Source organism: Agrilus planipennis, unplaced genomic scaffold (genome assembly GCF_000699045.2).
Source record: "Agrilus planipennis isolate EAB-ADULT unplaced genomic scaffold, Apla_2.0 scaffold26, whole genome shotgun sequence".
Classification (NCBI taxonomy): Eukaryota; Metazoa; Arthropoda; class Insecta; order Coleoptera; family Buprestidae; genus Agrilus; species Agrilus planipennis.
The window spans coordinates 1,022,941-1,044,483 of record NW_020439469.1 but is presented as its reverse complement, the minus strand read 5'-3'; the positions used below and the strand labels follow the sequence as shown (position 1 = coordinate 1,044,483).

The 21,543-nt window shown below is 33.6% G+C and overlaps 2 protein-coding genes across 2 annotated transcripts in view; one reads left to right on the top strand and one right to left on the bottom strand.

Moving 5' to 3' along the window:
- On the top strand, positions 1–17,556 carry LOC108740013. The gene is made up of 5 exons (XM_025979088.1): positions 1–92; positions 2,690–2,834; positions 6,307–6,495; positions 7,687–7,789; positions 17,226–17,556. The coding sequence occupies exons 1-5, from the start codon at positions 29–31 to the stop codon at positions 17,379–17,381; spliced, it is 657 nt and encodes a 218-aa protein (XP_025834873.1). The 5' UTR covers positions 1–28; the 3' UTR covers positions 17,382–17,556.
- A 2,531-nt stretch (positions 17,557–20,087) lies between these two features.
- Positions 20,088–21,543, bottom strand: part of LOC108739930 (homeobox protein DBX1-A) — a 46,069-nt gene continuing 44,613 nt past the window's right edge. Inside the window, exon 5 of the mRNA XM_025979087.1 lies at positions 20,088–20,450. Coding sequence (XP_025834872.1) covers positions 20,097–20,450 — 354 coding nt within the window. The 3' untranslated portion in view covers positions 20,088–20,096. The remainder of the gene's footprint in view (positions 20,451–21,543) is intronic.

Here is a 21,543-nt window from a genome sequence, read left to right as displayed (position 1 = left end):
CCTTTTATTGCCGAAAGTGTCGGTAAAAATGAAATCGACTGTTGTTATTGTTATCGGTGTTGTTACAACCGCAATTGTCACAATTGAAGCAGGTAAGCCAGTCTCACATTCATCAACATTGACCTACATAGTCAAGAAGCATGAACAGAAAACTATTTGTTACATAGTATAAGTAGACGCATCGTTAACAAATTTTTTTGGTTCAATATTTATTATATCCAATGAAGTATTATTTATGTTGAATATAGTGTAAAATCAAAAATTAAAATATAAAAAGTTTGTTAAGATAAACTTTGTGTATACATTGTCAAGAATGAAAATAAAAATTTGTTGATTTGTTTCGGAAGAAGTAATAGGGATATAAAGTCGCCTTCAATAAAAACAAGTCACTTCTATGCTCGCGAACGGTTAATTAAGAAATTCCAAAAAAAAATGTTAAAGGTGTATGTTTGGAGCACGGCGTTGTACGGGTGCGAAACATGGACAGGGGGCGCGGCGGAAAAGAAAAGGTTAGAAGCTTTCGAAATGTCGTGTTATAGGCGAATGATGAGGATACCGTGGATAGAGAAGGTTAGAAATGAAGAGGTATTAGAAAGAATAGGAGAATAAGGAATTTAATAAGAAATAGGCGAGATAAGTTGGTAGGACACCTTCTCAGGCATGAAGGTCTAGTTAGAGACATATTAGAGGTAGACCTAGATTAGATTACTGTTCGCAAATAATTAAGGATATGGGTTGTTCTAGTTTTAGGGAAATGCGAATATTAGCTCAGAATAAGGAAGGGTGGAGGTGCGTATCCAATCAGTCTTAGGACTGACGACTTTATGATGATGATGTCCATGTTTCGGTACACTGCCGTATTGTTAATTTTGCTCCAGTTATTCAGTGCATTAATACAGTCATAAAAACATTTAGGTAGGTAAGCCTTACTGACCTTTTAACGTAATTGTATGACAAGGTTAAGAAAATCTATAAAAAGGAAGAAAAAAATATGCATTATTATATCACGTTAAGATAGTAAAAGTTCCCCCTTCCCCCCAAATATTTTATTAAAACTAGCAATCCTTTTGTTCCTTTCCGGAAAGTAATTTAATCTAGACAATGCGAATGAATAAGACTGCAGCCTTATTCTGCATTAAGACAAATTGTCATTAACGGGAGTGAATTTTGTTTTGCCCAAAAGGATTTACAGTTCCCACAAAATTTTCATGTACCTACGTGGCTTGATACAAATCAGAAAACTGCTCGTTAACTATTTAATATGTTTTTTTCCATGAATTACAAATAAATATATAATACTTATTAACATATGAGTACCTGTTATCATTTGACCTTTAAATGTGAGCGATAATAAATTGTTAATTCCAATATTGTTATAATTTACTAAATTCAATTAAACATAAAACATAGATAGGAAGATTTTTGAGTTTAGCTGTTATTTAAGTTTATAATACAAAGAATGTATGTCGTTTTTTTAATGTCTTAAAATGTGGTTACGTTTTTAGTTGATATTAAAAAGAGTTGTTTTTGTTTTATTATAACAACAATGAAAGTGGGTAGAAATTTGTTGTTTGTGTGTTAATTTATGTAAGTATAACTTGTTTTTAATTGAATAAACGGTTGTATATAATACAGGGCGTTCTGTTTAAAATGAACAATTTATGATTGTTTGAAGCTTTTAAAATAGAACACTTTATTTTAAATATCATGTATTGCTTTCAAGAAACTAATAAATGACTAACAAATAACACACTTCCCTTATATCTAAATGTTAAAAGCAGTATTATGGTGGAAAATAAAAATGTTTAAGTAGCTTTATATATTTTTATGATATATTTTCAAAAAACACAGTCATTTGGTATCGTAAAGCACCTGCTACGAACGAAGTTTCTTGAGCTATTCGACAAATACCTTTCTGAAAACAGTGTAAGAAACTTACTCTTCTTATTAATGTTCCAGGATATAGCATAACGTTCGCATTTCACTTTATTCACAAACAATTTAAATTAAATAATTATAACAAAGTCACGTCCCTACACTGAGAAGTTTACTGCAAGGTCATCATCATCATAAAGTCGTCAATCCTAAGACTAGTTGAATACGCACCTCCACTCTTTCCTATCCTTAGCTAATCTTTGAATTTCCCTAAAACTAGAACATCCCACATCCTTAACTATTTGCGAACAGTAATCTAATCTAGGTCTACCTCTACCCCTCTTAACTGCTGTTTCTGCCTTTAATATGTCTCTGACTACATCTTCATGCCTGATAAGGTGTCCTATCAACCTATTTCGCCTATCTTTTATTGACTTCCATAGAGCCTTCCGTTCTCCCATTCTTTCTAATACCTTCATTTCTAACCTTCTCTATCCACTGTATCCTCATCATTCGCCTGTCACACCACATTTCGAACGCTTGTAACATTTTCTTTTCCGCCGTGCCCACCGTCCATGTTTCGTACAGCGCCGCGTTCCAAACATACACCTTTAACAATTTTTTTCCCAATTTCTAAATTAATTGTTCGCGAGCGTAGAAGTGACTTCTTTTTATTGAAGGTGACTCGACCCTACGCCATCCTCTACTTTATATCCCTGGTACTCCTGCAAGGTAGCTACTGAAAATTTGGTGTGATTACAGTACCTACATCCTGAATTTGAAGTTGTAAGAATGATGTCTTAATATTTTTCAGGACCATTGGACCATTTTTTAAATGGACTTCAACCACAAAATCATTTTCTGGAGCAAAAATTTAACAGGTCGCTGGAAGAGTTCCGACGAGTTTTGTCACACAATGATCCTTTTATAATTCCGAGACGAATGGTGTCAGGTAAACTGTAAGTTTCATAGAACTATACGTTCTTGTTCGGCGTTTTGTCGAAACTAGTAGACGTGCCTAGTGTAATTGGTTAACAGCGAAATTAATAAATAACTACCAGAAAGGCAGTAAGTTGTCATATACTCACTAATAACTACTCTTCATTTCAAGAAGTTAGAGGTATTCCCCTTCCCTTTATTAGGATGCGCCGTAGCATAATTCCAAATTCAATCATATTTCTCTGCGGTGCTAACGTGTACAGTATCATTTGCAAAATTATTTAAACTGCCTCGTTAAAATTTAAGAATATGCTTTATTTAAAAGCATATTTAGTCAAAAATAATAACAAGTGAATTAACTTAACGTTCTACACACTTATAGAACTTTTGCTTTCTTTTCTATTGTTAATTTGTATACATTTTTGTTTTAAGAAATTGCTAAACATTTTCGTCTAGTACTGTACAGTTCTAGCCGATCACCGCCCATCGAGATCTCTGCTTGTTCAAGATTGTTCGAACTATTTCTGTCTTGCTCACGCCTAGTGCGTATTCTTTTTATCTTCGCGCAGATTTCTTCAAGGTCACAATTCTAACAAATTGAAATAGACTGTACAATAGTTACTTTGTAGTAAACCTTCGCCCACAGCGACTTACGGCCTTTCTGTAATTATTTGCCTTTCATTATATACTTCATCAGTGACGTAGGTATGGAATTTCAATCATTCACGTTTTATTTATTTATTATCATTGCTATTATCACTGTGAAATTTCTCGAATCGGCTATGGCATTAAAACGGTCACCTACGATATACCAACGACCAGTTTTGAGTTTGCTAGAATATAACTTCATAACTGTCCGAAGACCAGTTAGACACATACCTCAATCCCTTTCTGTTCTGAGACAATCTTTCTATTCTGTCGTATTTCTCAGAAACTGGAAAATCCCGTACCCATCCCATACATATCTAACTACAGTATTCTGACCTAAGTCCCATGTCTGCTTCTAATATGACTCTAATTATAGCTCTCAGAAGGATCCCTACCATCCTATCTCTCTTTTTTTATTAACTTTCGCAATGTCCTCTTTTCTTCTATTTTATCAATATCTCCTCTTTCATAACCTTTTCTGTCCATGTTATTTTTGACATTCTTCTATAAAACCACATCTGGAATGCTCCTGACTTTCTCTTTTCTGTCACGCCCGCAATTCGTGGGACCAATACCAATACCAAGACTTGAACAAACCAAGATCAATATCAAGACTGAAAGAAAATAGTGTCGATAGTTGTGACAGAACTCGAAAACCTACCCTTCCTCCAACGCATAAATTGACCTTTTAGCAAACAAAGTAGTACAAAGTACTTGAAATAAGTAAAGAAAAAAAAATTATTTTGTTTCTGTATTCTTAACATGTGTTATCCAGACATATAAGCAAAGAACATTTATTCCGAGGACATTCTTGTATATCCCTTTTTCCAAACAGTGTTACAGTTTCTTTCTTTAGATAATTAGTGTTATAATCTAGTAAAGCAAACTGAAAATTGCAAATACTAAAAATTTTTTGTTCCAAGAAAAGAATATATTAATGTTGCTTCAAATAGTTTAATTCATAAATCCACCGGAAGTAATAATGTTTCGTTTAGTCTTTCGTATTTGGTCTGGGTCTTGCATATTCGCTCTTGGTTTTAGTCTTGATCTTATTCGTTCGGTCTTGGTCTGGTCTTGCTAGTATAAAGAGTCTTGATCTTAGATTCTCTCAAGGTCAAGACCAAGACTGCAACACGAAGACGAATTTTGCTCATCATTAATTTCCATTTCACACACCGTATAGAGCCAAGCATACAGGTTTAATAATCGTTTTCGAATTTCCAAAGTCAATGAGAAAAGAAACGATTTATGTCTTTTAGTATATCCTATGAACATTTCAATAATAAAGGATCTTTCAATACTGGTGCTCACAGTTATTAATTACGTACCTTTTGCTAAAATAACGTAGAATTTCTACTCTTCGAAAAATATATTTAGGAAAAGAAAAACGGAGGAGACAGTCACGAACAGATATTTATTGGTAAACAATATAAGTGAAAAATGTGCAAGAAATTAAGACACAAAAACTTGTATCAGGAAAAAGAACGGCGATATTTCCTCTAATGAGTCTCACATTTTAGTAAGGATGAAGTCACAAAAACTAAAATTTAAAATTTTAAAATTCCAATATTTTATTATTAAGCTATACGTATGTAGTTCATATTTTAATATTGTAATCAATTATAAGGTTATATATGTCAATATTAGCGAATTTGTCTCTCCTTCATATGTGAATATTCTTTTAGGCCGTCAAAGAAGAAAAATCACTCTAATACAAATTTGTTCTTCGAGACAGTCCATCTGAGATTACTTCAGAAATGAAGTAGTTTTTGAGTAGTATTTTAATGGGAGATTTTCGATTCTATGTCTAGCTCTTTTCCTGCAGGTGGCGTCAAAGTTAATCAATGTTTGACTAGTATGCCTAATTTTTGGTTGATTTTGATGAGTCGATTCCTACAAATTGTAAAATGCTTAATAAGAATATTAAAGAATTTTTCCAGTAGTACATGAAATAAGTTTGCATTTCACTTTATTCATTAACAATTTAAAGTAAATAATTATTACAAAGTCACGTCCCTACACTGAGAAGTTTTCTGCAAAGTCATCATCATCATAACGTCGTCAACCCTAAGACTGGTTGGACACGGTGTGCGTGTTCATATCCTGAGCTAATCTTCGCCTCTTCCTAAAACTAAAACATCCCACACCTTTAACTATTTACGAACAGTAATCTAATCTAGGTCTACCTCTACCCCTCTTAACTGCTATTTCAGCCTCTATTATGTCTCTGACTAGACCTTCATGCTTAGTAAGGTGTCCTACCAACCTATCTCGCCTATTTTTTATTGACTTCCATAGAGCCTTCCGTTCTCCCATTCTTTCTAATACCTCTTCATTTCTAACCTTCTCAATCCACTGTATCCTCATCATTCGCCTGTCACACCACATTTCGAATAAATAAGGAAATTGTGATTAAAGTGAACTTATTTGGTAAAAGCTTTGACAGCCAGAAAGTGTTCTGATTTATATTTTCTGATAAGAAATATTAAAATCAAATTAAAATAAATTGGGAACACAGAAAGTCTATCGACCAACCTTGACGCCCCTTGATGGAATCGAAAAACATCCCATTGAAACACTATTCAGGGACACTCCCAATACTCATTTCTAAAATAATATCAAATGTATTTTTAGCCGCTATTGAAAACTTTTACTATATTAAAGACAAATTGCCTTTAAGTACTTTATATCGCTTTCCTAGAATAACAAAGAAAGATACTGCATTATTTCAAAAACCGTTAAACCCTTTTTGTAATTGAATCAACAAAACAAAAGGCCTTGGACATATAATCCATGAATAGCAAGTATGTAAAGTGCTCGTAACCCCCTATTTATGCATTTTAGATTTGACTTCTCATTCGATTCCGTCGTCTACAGTGGTTTTTCCGACTTTGTACTTCAATATTTTAACATAGATGTGACGCAGGAATCAGCGACAGCGAGTCTCTACATCAAAAAACTCTGCCTTGAAGCTAACAATGTTCATTTCAAAATGATAACGTCGGCTTCAACTATAGAGATAAAAAGAGCTGAGTAAGTGATTTACATTACATTTACACTAAATTACATTCAAATTAATTGTTGCATAAGTGAATTACTTCTTCTATGGTCTAAAATTAGATAAAAAAGTCGAAGGTTGGCGTTTCAAAAAAAATTTTTTATTGTTACAATTGTTTCTTTAAGTGAGTGATACAACAGGTATAAAAAGTAGCAGTTATTACGCAATTGGAAGTAGAAATTGTATAGTTATAGATAGTTTAAAAATACATGAACCATCATATGCATGAGAGGTAGACCTTACCGCATTCATATTGTACATTTCAAAAACATTGACTTTGCTCTTATGGAGATCTAAATAACGCTACTAAGTGGTTGAAATGTAGAAATTAATGAAAGGGTGATGTTTTGTAACTGCGCAATCCGTGAGTAGGGATGACCATCATAAGACTTTTGTTGGCACAAGGCTTTTGTGTAGAGGCGAGAAGCAGTGGAAGACGAATCTTTCTCAGGAAAATCTTCAACATAAAAAAATTTAAACGAGTCAGAACTTCTGTAGTGCCACTCCACCACCTAACATTAAGACTCATAAGTAATCAGTTAAATTTCATTCGTTTATCAAGTTTAGACTCAGGATTGGAGCATATGAAGGTATGCCCCAAGACGGCTCTGCTTCTACTACTTCTTAGACATACCTACTAAAATATTTTCTGCCAATACAAAAATTGTGTTTGTAATAAGAAATGCTTCCCGTGAACCCATTGCATCGTTTGGGAGATCAAACTCACGGATTTACTAAAATTTAGTAAGGGCATTCTTTGTAAGACACTACATAAATAGATCTTTACTGATCACATCCTATAGGGTCAGGACTATATTGCACCAGGTTGAAATTTTTACAGAGTATCTGAAAGTGACTAAAGCTTCGGATGTGTCAAGGGAACGCCCGGTATCTCTCAATAATACCACTCTAGTTACATTTTTGTCATATCTCATGGCATCGATGGTGATCGGTGTGCTATAGGTAGCAATCATTAGCATTACTATATAGTCAGTATTTTTCTTAAAATTATTTTTTGAAATGGTACAAACACCAAATTTACCTGCCCAAAGGATAATATTTCCAATCAGTCGTTATGTAATGCCCAAATATGTAAATTAAAATACATAACATTACTATAGTGAAGAATTCAAAACAGTTTCTTATTCATCGTTTGATTTTTTCAGGATCATTTTTAGAGACCTCTCTTATGATGCTTATGGACAATTCAATGTACTTTTGAGAAGACTTGACGCGTTGATTTCATTTAACAGAGTAGAAAAGATTGAGGTAAGCTTTATGTTGTGTATGTGGATGTGATGATATTTAATGGAAAATTAGAAGAAGTGGCTAATTTTCGATATTTAGAAGTCAGATAGAGATAATAGTAGATACACAAAACAGAGGATAACACAGCGTCTAGACCTTTAACAAAAAGAAGTCACTTCTATGTTTACGAACGGTTCGTTTATAAATTCAAAAAAGATTGGTAAAGGCGTATGCCTGAAGCACGATGCTGTACGGATGCGAAACGTGGACGGTGGGCGCGGCGGAAAAGAAATGTGGTATTGTAAGCGAATGATGAGGACACCGTAGATAGAAAACGTCAGAAATGTGGAAGTATTAGAAAGAGTAGGAGAACAGAGAGCGCTAGGGAAGTCAATAATGAGTAGGCAATATAGGCTGGTAGGACACCCTATCAAGCATCGAAGGACAAGAAATATGTATAAGTAGCAGCTAAGAGGAAGAGATATAGACCTAAATTAGATTATTGTTCACAAATAGTTAACGATGTGGAATCTTCTGGTTTTAGGGAAATGTGAAGATTAGCTCAAGCTAGGAAAGGATCTAACTAGTTTTAGAACCGATTATCTTATGATGACGATGATGGTCTAAAAACCGTCGTCGGCTGGAGTTACTTATTAACATTTCGCTAGCACGTGTGGCGGATATCTTCAGAAGTCTTTCTGCCCGATGCCAGGCTCAAACAGGCGACGGACTTTAGACTCGAATCAGGACAGCATAGGTTGAAACCCCTATCTTTTCTTGCATCATCAAGATAGTGATCACTGAATACCTAAAGCCCCAAGGGGTGATTTAAAATCCAAAAGGGTAGCGCACGAGAGTGGAATAGACAAAAATTATTGCAGAGAGACGTCATTCAAAGTATAAAAAATTTCTTGCTCCTTCCACAACCGAGATCGAAAACATGTATTTATTCCCACCACCACCATCAGGCCGCCAGTCTAAGAAGATTGGCTGGACACGCACTTCCATCCTTTCTTTTCCTGAGCTAATCTTCGAATTTCCTAGAAACTACAACATCCCACATCCTTAACTATTTGTGAACAGTAATTACAGAAAAATTGACCTAATCTTCAAATAAGCTTGAAGGTCACAATTAAGGTCACATCTAAGGTCACCATGATATAAAAACAAAAGACGACACGTCATCGTTGCACTAAGTTTATTTGGTATGGACACTAATTATATACTATATACAAATAAAAATTAAAAAAGGCAAGTTCGCACACCACACACTGCTTCGATATACAAGCACACACAAAATACCCGATAGAAAATATACAATATGACAAATAAATCGACAAGCACACACACAATGAAAAATATACAATATAAATAACCCCGACAAGCACACACACAATGAAAAATATACAATATAAATAACCCCGACAAGCACACACACAATGAAAAATATACAATATAAATAACCCCGACAAGCACACACACAATGAAAAATATACAATATAAATAACCCCGACAAGCACACACACAATGAAAAATATACAATATAAATAACCCCGACAAGCACACACACAATGAAAAATATACAATATAAATAACCCCGACAAGCACACACACAATGAAAAATATACAATATAAATAACCCCGACAAGCACACACACAATGAAAAATATACAATATAAATAACCCCGACAAGCACACACACAATGAAAAATATACAATATAAATAACCCCGACAAGCACACACACAATGAAAAATATACAATATAAATAACCCCGACAAGCACACACACAATGAAAAATATACAATATAAATAACCCCGACAAGCACACACACAATGAAAAATATACAATATAAATAACCCCGACAAGCACACACACAATGAAAAATATACAATATAAATAACCCCGACAAGCACACACACAATGAAAAATATACAATATAAATAACCCCGACAAGCACACACACAATGAAAAATATACAATATAAATAACCCCGACAAGCACACACACAATGAAAAATATACAATATAAATAACCCCGACAAGCACACACACAATGAAAAATATACAATATAAATAACCCCGACAAGCACACACACAATGAAAAATATACAATATAAATAACCCCGACAAGCACACACACAATGAAAAATATACAATATAAATAACCCCGACAAGCACACACACAATGAAAAATATACAATATAAATAACCCCGACAAGCACACACACAATGAAAAATATACAATATAAATAACCCCGACAAGCACACACACAATGAAAAATATACAATATAAATAACCCCGACAAGCACACACACAATGAAAAATATACAATATAAATAACCCCGACAAGCACACACACAATGAAAAATATACAATATAAATAACCCCGACAAGCACACACACAATGAAAAATATACAATATAAATAACCCCGACAAGCACACACACAATGAAAAATATACAATATAAATAACCCCGACAAGCACACACACAATGAAAAATATACAATATAAATAACCCCGACAAGCACACACACAATGAAAAATATACAATATAAATAACCCCGACAAGCACACACACAATGAAAAATATACAATATAAATAACCCCGACAAGCACACACACAATGAAAAATATACAATATAAATAACCCCGACAAGCACACACACAATGAAAAATATACAATATAAATAACCCCGACAAGCACACACACAATGAAAAATATACAATATAAATAACCCCGACAAGCACACACACAATGAAAAATATACAATATAAATAACCCCGACAAGCACACACACAATGAAAAATATACAATATAAATAACCCCGACAAGCACACACACAATGAAAAATATACAATATAAATAACCCCGACAAGCACACACACAATGAAAAATATACAATATAAATAACCCCGACAAGCACACACACAATGAAAAATATACAATATAAATAACCCCGACAAGCACACACACAATGAAAAATATACAATATAAATAACCCCGACAAGCACACACACAATGAAAAATATACAATATAAATAACCCCGACAAGCACACACACAATGAAAAATATACAATATAAATAACCCCGACAAGCACACACACAATGAAAAATATACAATATAAATAACCCCGACAAGCACACACACAATGAAAAATATACAATATAAATAACCCCGACAAGCACACACACAATGAAAAATATACAATATAAATAACCCCGACAAGCACACACACAATGAAAAATATACAATATAAATAACCCCGACAAGCACACACACAATGAAAAATATACAATATAAATAACCCCGACAAGCACACACACAATGAAAAATATACAATATAAATAACCCCGACAAGCACACACACAATGAAAAATATACAATATAAATAACCCCGACAAGCACACACACAATGAAAAATATACAATATAAATAACCCCGACAAGCACACACACAATGAAAAATATACAATATAAATAACCCCGACAAGCACACACACAATGAAAAATATACAATATAAATAACCCCGACAAGCACACACACAATGAAAAATATACAATATAAATAACCCCGACAAGCACACACACAATGAAAAATATACAATATAAATAACCCCGACAAGCACACACACAATGAAAAATATACAATATAAATAACCCCGACAAGCACACACACAATGAAAAATATACAATATAAATAACCCCGACAAGCACACACACAATGAAAAATATACAATATAAATAACCCCGACAAGCACACACACAATGAAAAATATACAATATAAATAACCCCGACAAGCACACACACAATGAAAAATATACAATATAAATAACCCCGACAAGCACACACACAATGAAAAATATACAATATAAATAACCCCGACAAGCACACACACAATGAAAAATATACAATATAAATAACCCCGACAAGCACACACACAATGAAAAATATACAATATAAATAACCCCGACAAGCACACACACAATGAAAAATATACAATATAAATAACCCCGACAAGCACACACACAATGAAAAATATACAATATAAATAACCCCGACAAGCACACACACAATGAAAAATATACAATATAAATAACCCCGACAAGCACACACACAATGAAAAATATACAATATAAATAACCCCGACAAGCACACACACAATGAAAAATATACAATATAAATAACCCCGACAAGCACACACACAATGAAAAATATACAATATAAATAACCCCGACAAGCACACACACAATGAAAAATATACAATATAAATAACCCCGACAAGCACACACACAATGAAAAATATACAATATAAATAACCCCGACAAGCACACACACAATGAAAAATATACAATATAAATAACCCCGACAAGCACACACACAATGAAAAATATACAATATAAATAACCCCGACAAGCACACACACAATGAAAAATATACAATATAAATAACCCCGACAAGCACACACACAATGAAAAATATACAATATAAATAACCCCGACAAGCACACACACAATGAAAAATATACAATATAAATAACCCCGACAAGCACACACACAATGAAAAATATACAATATAAATAACCCCGACAAGCACACACACAATGAAAAATATACAATATAAATAACCCCGACAAGCACACACACAATGAAAAATATACAATATAAATAACCCCGACAAGCACACACACAATGAAAAATATACAATATAAATAACCCCGACAAGCACACACACAATGAAAAATATACAATATAAATAACCCCGACAAGCACACACACAATGAAAAATATACAATATAAATAACCCCGACAAGCACACACACAATGAAAAATATACAATATAAATAACCCCGACAAGCACACACACAATGAAAAATATACAATATAAATAACCCCGACAAGCACACACACAATGAAAAATATACAATATAAATAACCCCGACAAGCACACACACAATGAAAAATATACAATATAAATAACCCCGACAAGCACACACACAATGAAAAATATACAATATAAATAACCCCGACAAGCACACACACAATGAAAAATATACAATATAAATAACCCCGACAAGCACACACACAATGAAAAATATACAATATAAATAACCCCGACAAGCACACACACAATGAAAAATATACAATATAAATAACCCCGACAAGCACACACACAATGAAAAATATACAATATAAATAACCCCGACAAGCACACACACAATGAAAAATATACAATATAAATAACCCCGACAAGCACACACACAATGAAAAATATACAATATAAATAACCCCGACAAGCACACACACAATGAAAAATATACAATATAAATAACCCCGACAAGCACACACACAATGAAAAATATACAATATAAATAACCCCGACAAGCACACACACAATGAAAAATATACAATATAAATAACCCCGACAAGCACACACACAATGAAAAATATACAATATAAATAACCCCGACAAGCACACACACAATGAAAAATATACAATATAAATAACCCCGACAAGCACACACACAATGAAAAATATACAATATAAATAACCCCGACAAGCACACACACAATGAAAAATATACAATATAAATAACCCCGACAAGCACACACACAATGAAAAATATACAATATAAATAACCCCGACAAGCACACACACAATGAAAAATATACAATATAAATAACCCCGACAAGCACACACACAATGAAAAATATACAATATAAATAACCCCGACAAGCACACACACAATGAAAAATATACAATATAAATAACCCCGACAAGCACACACACAATGAAAAATATACAATATAAATAACCCCGACAAGCACACACACAATGAAAAATATACAATATAAATAACCCCGACAAGCACACACACAATGAAAAATATACAATATAAATAACCCCGACAAGCACACACACAATGAAAAATATACAATATAAATAACCCCGACAAGCACACACACAATGAAAAATATACAATATAAATAACCCCGACAAGCACACACACAATGAAAAATATACAATATAAATAACCCCGACAAGCACACACACAATGAAAAATATACAATATAAATAACCCCGACAAGCACACACACAATGAAAAATATACAATATAAATAACCCCGACAAGCACACACACAATGAAAAATATACAATATAAATAACCCCGACAAGCACACACACAATGAAAAATATACAATATAAATAACCCCGACAAGCACACACACAATGAAAAATATACAATATAAATAACCCCGACAAGCACACACACAATGAAAAATATACAATATAAATAACCCCGACAAGCACACACACAATGAAAAATATACAATATAAATAACCCCGACAAGCACACACACAATGAAAAATATACAATATAAATAACCCCGACAAGCACACACACAATGAAAAATATACAATATAAATAACCCCGACAAGCACACACACAATGAAAAATATACAATATAAATAACCCCGACAAGCACACACACAATGAAAAATATACAATATAAATAACCCCGACAAGCACACACACAATGAAAAATATACAATATAAATAACCCCGACAAGCACACACACAATGAAAAATATACAATATAAATAACCCCGACAAGCACACACACAATGAAAAATATACAATATAAATAACCCCGACAAGCACACACACAATGAAAAATATACAATATAAATAACCCCGACAANCTGTAAAAAAATTGTTGAAATATTTCAGCATAGCGCAGCATTCACAATATCGAATCTAGATTGGTGTCACATTAAATTAAAGTTTCTGAATAAGCTGGTTAATATAAGTCTTTAGATGTAGACCTTTGTTTTTGTTTATTTTGCGCTGCCGCGCCACTTCTTTTTCCTATGAGGGAGCACACAAATTTTATGAAGGATTGTAAGTGCAAATAATCTACCTCACAACCTCACTGATGAAGAACACGAATAACCCTGAACTTGATGATTTTAATATAGTGATGGTATTAATTGTTGTCTTTTTTCTTCTCTTAATTGTTGTCTTATTAATATGAGTTGTGTCAGCCCATATATAACACAATCTCCACCCTGATAGAGGAAGGGGTGAAGGTGCTAGCCAGCTAGTTTCTAATATTATTTAAATACTTGAAGATAAAGTAACTTGAAGATATTGTTACCTAAAAAAGGTCGATACCTTGAAATTACACCCAAACCACTTACATATAATATTTGTATAAACCAACAATATTTTGAATATTTAAATTTCCAAATTAACGTTTCAAGGAAACGGCAGGTAAATGTACCCTGAATCTGAACAAACATATAGACGCGTAATAACTATGAGATTAAATTTCAAATCAGGGCAACCTGTCTTAGCTCTGCTCCTCTTTACTTCTGTTCCTGCTTTTAATACGTCTGCAATTAACTATGTTATTATAAAATTACTGACATTAAATTTCCCTTTAACATGTGAGACGTGAAGACATATGTACAGGTATAACAAAATCAGCAGCAATTTAAATAAAAATAGAGCAATGCCTTCTATTTTACACGTTTTTTGATTTAAAAGCAATAGTAATCCATCATAAATCTTACTTCTGGGATTGTACACATAGCAACTTTAAAAGGAAAACAATGATTAGATAAAAATAAAAATGAAAACGTGAAAGTAAGACAAGACTCTACTTTCAAGCTTTCTGCATAGTAAGAAATAAAGCCTAAATACGTGAAATAAAAAAATACATTGTAGGTGAAACTGACGTGTATTATATGAAAATAATAATCGAACTTTATAGAACGTCTGACTGTCACAAAAACGCAAACCTTGACAACGCCATTATTAAATACTTTCATCTTTCTCTAGGTAAAAATCTAATATAAGAGTGGAACGGATGCTTTTTTTGGAGGATATTTACTTCTTGACCATGAAAATTATTTTGTTAGCAATTTATTCGTATCTTTATGAACTTAATGAAAGTTACATTTTAATAAAAAATGTTCCCATTATTTAAGCTTTCTACTAAACTGTGTTATCAGTACACAGTTTTATAATTAATGAAGGTTAATTGGAAAACATGGGCACAATTAGAGGCACAATAGCTAAAATTAATATCGCGCCTATACATACTTAATTCTACAAACGCTAGTTATGTATTATCTTGTATTACTAAATATCTGAAGTAAAGTACCTGAATTTCTCGCGTTACAGCAAAAAGTGTAAAAATCTATAATAAATACATTTCCTTAGATTTTTTCCGGGTACGCGATAATTTAAAACATCTGGGAAAAAATCTAAAAAAGTAATTGTTGAATAGAATTAAAAACATATGAATAACTTTCTCTAACTGTACCATACACATAACCTGAAATTTATTTTTTTTGTGACATTTAAAAAAAACGTCAAATACCTGTAAAAAAATTTTTTCCAAGTTGGCAATTTTTTCGTATGTGCACTAAAGTGTTATCTAAAAAATAAATTATCAGTCTCTTCAAGGGTAAATTTTCAAGGGCTGAAACTTAACATGCCTACATACATATGACAATAATTTCATTTACAATTAGGAAATCCAACTAATTTCTTGGTGAGATGACAGATTATTTTATAAAGTGCAAGTGTACAATACCCAAAAAAAATGTTAATATAAAATAAGTAACTGTACCTTTATAAGCATTGGTGATTTAGTCGAAATTGAGAAAACAGACTTATTTTCAAATTGTAGGTATGTGCACCGTAAGAGTGATCNAACGGTGAAACTTGTTGGACGGGTTGATAAGGGAAGTAGGTAGGTAAACATACCGGTCGACGAGTCTGGGTTTCGTGGAACAAATTTTGCATGTACTTTCCTACCAGGTACAACAACCAATTGATTTCCCTTCGGAAAGCATGCAGTTTCGTCTAAAACTCTTTCCGAAACAATGAAAAATTTCACATTTCCTCGTAATAATTTTTGTGTACTTCACCCCTTTTGTTTGCCTTTAGGAATTCAATAAATATACGAAGATCTAGTATAGTTTTATCAGTTCCAGATGATTTTAATTTCTTGCTATGAAATTCGTGTTGTGCTCAAGAGATGGTAGCATGTTATTTACGTAAATGATTATTTTTCAGACTATCGCATGACTTCGGACCTCAAGATTATTGAGTATAATGACAACTAGCAATATTATCTTTGTCTTAAATTCTAAACTAGCCTACTTTCGGCTGAAATATTTACACATGTATTTTTTGTAGCAACGTACAACTTCAGTGTTTTTAAGAGAGGTTTAAAATTATCTACTGATAATGTTGACAAGCAAAATGATATTTATCTCTCATGTCTCATTAATTAATTAGGTAGCACTTACTGTCTATTTCTATATGTTTAACATGTTTGTTTTGAGTAAATATTTATATATTTACCATTTAATTAGTTTTGGTATAAACAGCATGTGTCAGATACCGTCATCACTACATTATGTTTTCTTAATTAGGTGTACATTAATGGATACATTTTTGGAATCCCGATAAAAGTTAGTGGAAATCAACCTATTTTGGGGGATATCTTTAACATTGTCTCAGCCGAATCAAACGCCTTCTTGGATGTATTTATTAAACTGGTGGTCAATTTAGCTTTGTTATCGCTTTGAACGTCGCGCTATACATACCCGTTACTTCGTCACTATTTGTGACTCGTCAGGAAATGTTCTGTCCTTATTTGACTGTTTAATTTATTTACGTATTTAATTATAGATATAATAAAAAGGATACTGATTTAATAAATAACTAATTGGTTAAACATTAAACTGTAATTTATATCTTAGACTTAATTACTCTGGTGCATATAGCGTGCATGTTTTATAGATATTAAATTTTCAGTTTTAAATCTTTTGTTATGTTTTTTTAACTATGCCTTTTACTTATTTCCTGAGCCTTTTTATTCCAGAAACTTAAACATTTAAAAGCAAATTAGCTAGTTACCAGATTAGACGTCTTAATAGTCAATTAATTCCAGAAAAGACAAATAACAATTTGAATTACAAGTAGATCCTTAGAAATTAGAGCATCACTATATTGTGATCACTCTGTTACAAATTATGTAGGCTAGGAACTATCAGTATTATAATAGATCGAATGATTAATGAACGAATTAAAAGAAAATCACTGTTCTACTTTTACGACAATTTTAATGATTCGTTAATCAAATACATACCATCTAATAAAGCAATTTTGGAAGTAAACCTTCGGGTGTAAAGTTTACAATATTTTTATTCGTCATGTATATTTCAATATATCCACAACATTATTTATTTTATTACAATCCTTTTCTTCTTCTAATAATAATATTAAGTACACATATTGAGTGTAAAAGAATACAATTGTAAATAAATATCTGAAATGATTAGTACGATGTGGATTATGAAATTTCAAAACGCATCTCAATGGTACCATATGCAACTACTTCAAGACAGTTGTACGGTGATAAGATGGGGAGAGAGTCGATACAATGGTCAAATGCATTTGTTCTGAGGTATGAGGACCCAGTCAAGACACAAAGTTGCCAATCATTTTCCTCGGCAATGCGATGGTAAACCATTACTGACCGGAAATTACCTCGGTTCGGAGAACTTTCCAGATGTATCAAAATAACTAAGAAGAAGGTAAATAGCGTTAAAGGATTTTATTTCTTGAAATATTCCATTACCTAGTCATCAAATTCCACTAGACGCTAAGACGTTTCCAGTGTCAATATCTCATTAACAAATAAAGTTATTTGACGATTAACTAAAACGTTGATCGTACAGTCTAGAAGGGGAAACATTTTGCGTCGCTGTTTGTTTACAACTATTGTACAGTTTGCAGTACTTATTTGACTTGTTTATAAAATGCAGGGACAGTATACACACTGTACACTGACCGAACGTATGATTATTTTGACAGAAAATAATTTTTTATCAATTATCTTCCACTTTGGATAGACTGCATAGTGGCAAACACTCCAGAATATTAACGACTCAAGTAGACACTGCGCGAACAGGTCGCCATGATCGATCCAACCAAAAGACCTATTTTTTCATGTCATGATACAAACTAATGGTTTAAACACCTCTTGTTCTGTTGCCAGTGGCTACCTTCAATCTAACATACTTGAGATATTCGTTGACATTCAACAGGTATATTGAATTTTTCAGTATTTGCGGTATGATTTGGAGGTGTTCGTTGGTGTTTCGGCAAAAAAGCAATCAGGGACAAAAAAGTGTATACTAGGCCATGATTACAACTCACCAAATGTACCGAACGTATTTAGTTTAAATTAACAAGATGACAGAATAAATGAAACACAAATCTTATTACGATTTCAGCATTTGCTTCTAATTCATGTTTTGGAAAAATGTCAGGGGCTCTTTTGTCGCCCGTTGCTATAACATGAATTATATACAACGCCTTTAATAGATAGCGAGCACGTGTTCCAAGCTAGAGTGCATGGCATTGGCCTAGAGGTTTAGACCATTGTTTAACATTCGGAATGATACTGGTTCGATTTCGAGTCCGTTTGTCCTGGTTCAAGTTTTTCTGTGACTTCCTTAGATCACTTAGGCAAATGCTGAGGCAGTAATAATATTTCACAGATGAGCTTCCACTTCCCTTCCATTTTCATTTTGTACATCTCATCTTTCTTACTCCTACCGCCACCTACCCGTTTCCACGATTCCTAAAAGGAGGATGAAGAGGGCTTTCCAGCTGGTTGGAATGAAACACCCAAAAGCTTTTTTTTATTTCTTCCAGGTAAATACTACCAAGTCACCACACCAATATGGCCTTGGTGACCGTTCACTTAAAATAATGTGCGGATGCTTTAACTGTTTCATACCACTCGTTTCAAACGATGAGAGGGGTGCCCCTTCCCTTTACCTGCATGCGCCGTAACAAAATTCCAAATTGAAGTAAGTCTTATCTCATTCAAATTATTTCTGTCTTCTTTGTATTGAAACAGTTTTGATATCCGATATAGAGTTACTTAATATAAAAATGTATTGTAATATTAGCTTTAGTTAATTTAATTTTCGAAAATTTTAACTTTATAGTACAATTTTGCATTATCGGATTAGACTAGGTAATAGATTAGGTTGAAATTTTCCATCTTGTGCTTGCCTGTTTTTCTGGGAGTTTAATGCAACGTATGCTATTTACCCTCAATTCTTAGTTTTAAGTATGTATCAGACATTTGTTATTGTAATCGCATGTAAGCATCGTCTTCAAGCAATTGCATAAGGTGCTAAGGACCCAATTTAGGTATTTACTTCCCGATCTGTCCTCGTATATTATTATTTTTTCAACGCAAGAGATGATAATTATACATGGAATCACGTAACATTAATTTCTTCTTCACTGTCATTAACCGAACTATCATAGTCTATGTGATCGTACTGATGATGATAACTGTTATGATTGACAGTTCTGAATGTTTCCGGGTTAACTGATTTTGTTTTCCTTTCGGATGGCGAGCTCTGACGGTCGACCGGAGAAGGAACGGGACTGACGTCCAGAGATACGTCGCTGAGATCCAGCTTCGGTTTATCGTCACAGGCATCACTCAGATCGGGATGGGGATTGTTTTTCTTGGGGAGGGCTTGCTCGCGGGACCCGCCCGCTGCTAACAATTCGCGCTCTTTCGAGTTGCGCCACTTCATGCGCCGGTTTTGGAACCAAATTTTCACCTGAAAGAAATCAAAAATAAATACGTTTAAATAAATAGGGAAAACTTTTAGAGTACACTTAACTATAATACTATAGCAATTGTTTCGCCAAACTTTGCTTTTATATGGGTGAACCTACTGTGTAAGACTAAATTATTATAATAACGATCAGTGTTTAAATACCTACACAGTAGAATGTAATTACAGTAGCATCGGTGTTAACAGTATATCAAATACGTTATAACCAAGTTTAACTATAATTTATTATGGATTTTCATGAAATAATTGTCAAGTCAATCAACTGAATATGTACATGAGGTGAATTGCTTTTCTCTCAATATAGATTGAGATTACGTGTTTAAATTTAGGTAGAGGCGTACGTCGATGCTAAAAACGCCATAAAATATGATCTTGAAAATTATTTAATTCGAAAATATTAGAGAACAAGGATCATCTTAACGATTTCAACGGCCGTAACTACAGGGTTTGTCCGGAAAGTAACAGGACTGAGTCGATTTAAAAAAATTTATTGAGCCAATCGTTACAATTCTTTAAAAACTTTCAAAATAGGCTCCTTCTGCGTCGATGCAGCGCTGCCAGCGCGATTTCCAAGCATTGAAGGCGTCACGGAAGGCATTCTCCGGAATAGCCTTAACAGCCCCGGTGCATGCTGCTTGGATCCCCTCTATCGTCTCAAAATGATTGCCTTTCATCGGCCTTTTCAGGCGAGCAAACAAAAAAAAGTCCAGGGGGGTCACATCTGGGCTGTAGGGCGGCTGCGGAAGCGTTAGGATGCCGGCCTTGGTCAGGTAGCTGTCCACAAGAAAGGCGGTGTGAGCCAGGGCGTTGTCGTGGTGTAATGTCTTGTCGGACCCGACTGACCCTTCGTTTGAGTCTCTTGAGCACTTCCACGTAAAACTTGGCGTTGACGGTTTGTCCAGGAGGAACAAATTCATGGTGGACGATGCCTTTCATGTCAAAAAAAACAATGAGCATCGTTTTCACTTTGGATTTGCTCATTCTTCCCTTTTTTGGGCGAGGAGACGCCGGCGTGTGCCACTCGGAAGATTGCCTCTTTGTCTCGGGATCATACTCAAAGATCCATGACTCGTCA